We start from the raw sequence: 3,656 nt of genomic DNA, 5'->3' as shown, positions 1-3,656 counted from the left end.
ATATATATATATATATATATATATATATATATATATATATATATATATATATATATATATTCGGTACATTCAATGATAGCTTTAATTTTATGGCAATTTTGCAAAATTATTTTTAAAAATATTTCAAATGTTTAAATTTTAAGTCTTTTTTTTAATTGCAGAAAAAGAAAAAGAAACATTATTAGGGGAGAAAAAAAAGAACAAAATGAAACTATCAAAATCTTAGAGGGATTAATTTAACATAACACTTTTTACTTTTTGTTTTTTAAAATACTAAGAAGTTAATTATGAAATATTTACAAACTTTAATTTAAAATTTTCATTATCAAATAGTGTGAAATAATTTTTAAAGAAAAAGATGCAATAAGAAAAGCGGGAATATTCATTTAAAAATATCACAATAGACCAAAAATTATCATGATAACAGATCATTATTATCATCATCCTATATGCATTCAAGTATGAAATACTGAAGCAAATGCTTTCTTAACTTCCTCGCGTAAATGCTTTTCGCCTAAACGAAAATCGGTTGCAATTTCGACGTATTTATCATGAATAATTAATTCTGGATTGATAAATTCAATTGAATCCTGAAAAGAACAAAAAAAAACACTTCAATATATTACACTCTTGCAAAATTAATAAGCAATACTAAATTTTCCTTTTCTTTCGTTTTTTCCCCCCTTTTTTTGTGATAACATTCAAACATTTTAAATTAATACAATTCATGTTTCATCACTTTGATAAAATTTAAAGTGGACGGTTTCTTCTAATTTTTTTCTCATCTTTGACAGATTTATATAAATGTAAAATGTGGAAAAACATTCCGTAACGGATGATTTAATGTAATTAACAAATACTAGCAATGGAACTTCCAATCAAAAATTTCAATCAATAAGTACAAATTTTAAACAAACAATTGCCATCAAATTTTATAATTCATGAAGATATATTATCACTTTTGGATAAATTTATAAAATTAAGTATTACTTAATAACGAGTTAAAAATTTTGAATGATTTACATTAAAATAAATTAACCGTTAATGGAAGTGGGATGCCATTCTTCAATGCCTTAACAAGTTGAGGTCCGAGGAATGTTTTAGCTAATGGCGCAAGTTGTGTAATTGAATTACTTGTAAGGCCTTTAATGGCACTTCGATGTAACCTAAAATGTTAATTAATAATGGTAAAATTTTATGCTAAAAATTGATTTAAATGCCCAATAATTGATAAAATATTATTTCAGTAAAATATAGATTTCAGATTATTATTGAATTTTAATAATTAACAACAATTTTTGATTAACATATAAAACTATGATTAAGCCTTAATTGTAGTAAAATTTTCCTTTTTTTAATTTATTGAAAAAAAAATTTTTTTTTAGTAAGAAAAAATCCTCAATACCTTATATTAAATTTATTAATTTTCAAAGCTGCCGCAAATTTCTCATCTTCAATAAGTAAGCGAAAATCCGCCTGAAGATCTGCTGTACTTACCATGATTTGTTTTTTTCGCTTACCATCATTTATATATGTTAACACACGATCTGCATTTGTATTAAATTTCATTAAAACTTATTTCATAATTTTAATTTAATTATGATAAAAGTTCTTTTTGTTTGGATTTCAAAATTTCTAAAATTTAGCTAAATTTCGAAGAAAATGTTTGATAAATTATAGCAAATTTACAAAAAATAATGTTTGCAGAAAAAGTAAAAATTTAAAAATTAAATGTTAAGAAAGGGGGGAAATAAACGAACTTTTTAGATCAATAGAACCTGTATCTTTTGAAAATCGAAATTCCGGAACTTGATGCGGTAATAACAGGAAGGATGATGATGTATTCGGATAATGTTTAGCTATTTCCGGTATTAAAATACCCAAACAAAGGTATGATACGAAATTCCGGCTATTTTGTTGTGAATTATCACAATTAGTTCGAACAATTGATTTGTATTGTGGTGGCAAAGTATTTTCATCAATCTATTTGTGTAAAACAAACAAATTAATGATTAAATAGGAATTTGAAAAGAAAAAAAAAACTTCGATTATTATTTGAATTTAATTCGAAAATAATTCAATGAGACAAATAGAAATAGTTTTGTTTTCTTTTTTTTTTTTTTTTTTTTTTCCACTCTTTGTTACCTCAACAATCATACGATCACCCTCATAAGCATGATAAAGAAATGAGTTGAACAGATACTCCGAACCGTAGAAATACAACATTCTGGATGAATCATTTCCGGTATGCATTACGGGAGCATTAAATGGAGTTGGACGATGATCATCGACATATCTGATTTCACCTTAAAATTTCCCTCTAACAATATCCAATCCAAAATTATATAAATAATAATTTTACTAGTAAAAATTAAATCTTTTATTTTCCTTTTTTTTTCCTGAAAGTAAAGTTTGAGATTTTTCCGGAAACATTTTTATTTTTGCTTCCAAAAAAAAATAAATTTTATTTATCGGATTGCTTTTTAGATAATATTAATTTGAAGAATTTTAAAGCTATCACTTCAAACACTAAAATCATCTTAAGGGATTTTTTTTTTTTAAATTTGCATTACAAAGTTTAATTGGATAAATTTTAAGATTATTTCGTATTAAGAAAATAATTTCAAAATTTTCCCAAATCTTTTTTTGATATCAAATTTTTAAAATTATTTCGAATAGGAAATTAAACAAACCTTTCTGTTGTGTTTCAAAATAATCCGATGTAATAATTGGATCATTAATATTACGATTATCAATGTATAAACCATTAGTAAGACGACGAAAAAGTTTGCTTATACTATGATTATCAACCAAATTAATGGAATCAAAATGATCAGTTAAATTTATAAATGCTAAACGCTGCAAATGCAAAAATAAAAAGAAGTAGAAATTATTGATTAATATTTTATATTTCATATTTTTACATTCAAATTATCATCATATTATCTTAATTCATTATTATTGATATTATTACAAACGATTTTGTAACATTTTAATTTCGTCGTAAAAAATTTCCCTTCCTTAATAAATTAAATTTCCAAAATATATTTTTCAAAATTTTATTTTAAAAAAAGATTTTTTACAATGTTACAAAAAAAAAAAAGGAAAAGAAAAATTCAGAAAAAATGTGAGAAATTTTGTAATTAATTGAATTTTCATTCAATACGTGAAATTTTGAGACAGGCACCTATATTACATCAATTAAAAATTTCATTTCAAAATGAATTTCATTACTTTTTGTCATTTCAAAATTTTTTTTTTTTAATTTTTATCATCTTTTTATGGAAGAGAAAATAATTTACAAAAATATTACCTGAAAAAGATTTGGTGAACTATCTTCAATAATTCGTTGTAAACTATTGCATAAAATATTCGGAATTTTTGTCTTATTACTTCATTTATTCGTGCCTACAATCGATAAATGTTATAGGAATATGATTAAGAAAAGATTAGATTTTCCATCAATGATTAATCTTATCAATGGATTTAATCAAATCTTCTAAAAGATAATTATTTGTTAATGATATTTATTTTAGTATTAAAAATGTAATAATTAAAGATTAAAGATTATTTTCATCTATTATTCAATTCTATCATTTTAGAAAAACATTGCAAAATTAATTTGGATTTATTCTTTTTTTTTTTTTACAAAATTT

At 22.7% G+C, this 3,656-nt stretch overlaps 1 protein-coding gene across 1 annotated transcript; it reads right to left on the bottom strand.

Annotated features, from left to right (window-relative positions):
- Window positions 1-455: 455 nt before the first annotated feature.
- Window positions 456-2,916, bottom strand: LOAG_13575 (hypothetical protein; the record flags this gene model as incomplete). Its single annotated transcript, XM_003149081.1, has 6 exons — window positions 456-590; window positions 1,040-1,166; window positions 1,406-1,547; window positions 1,761-1,983; window positions 2,146-2,306; window positions 2,694-2,916. 6 exons carry the CDS (start codon window positions 2,914-2,916, stop codon window positions 456-458), a joined length of 1,011 nt encoding a protein of 336 aa, XP_003149129.1.
- Between the last annotated feature and the right edge of the window lie 740 nt (window positions 2,917-3,656).

The sequence above is a fragment of the Loa loa genome, assembly GCF_000183805.2.
Source record: "Loa loa unplaced genomic scaffold supercont3.568, whole genome shotgun sequence".
Taxonomy (NCBI): Eukaryota; Metazoa; Nematoda; class Chromadorea; order Rhabditida; family Onchocercidae; genus Loa; species Loa loa.
The sequence above is the reverse complement of the archived record's forward strand: the minus strand, read 5'-3'. Positions and strand labels throughout refer to the sequence as shown.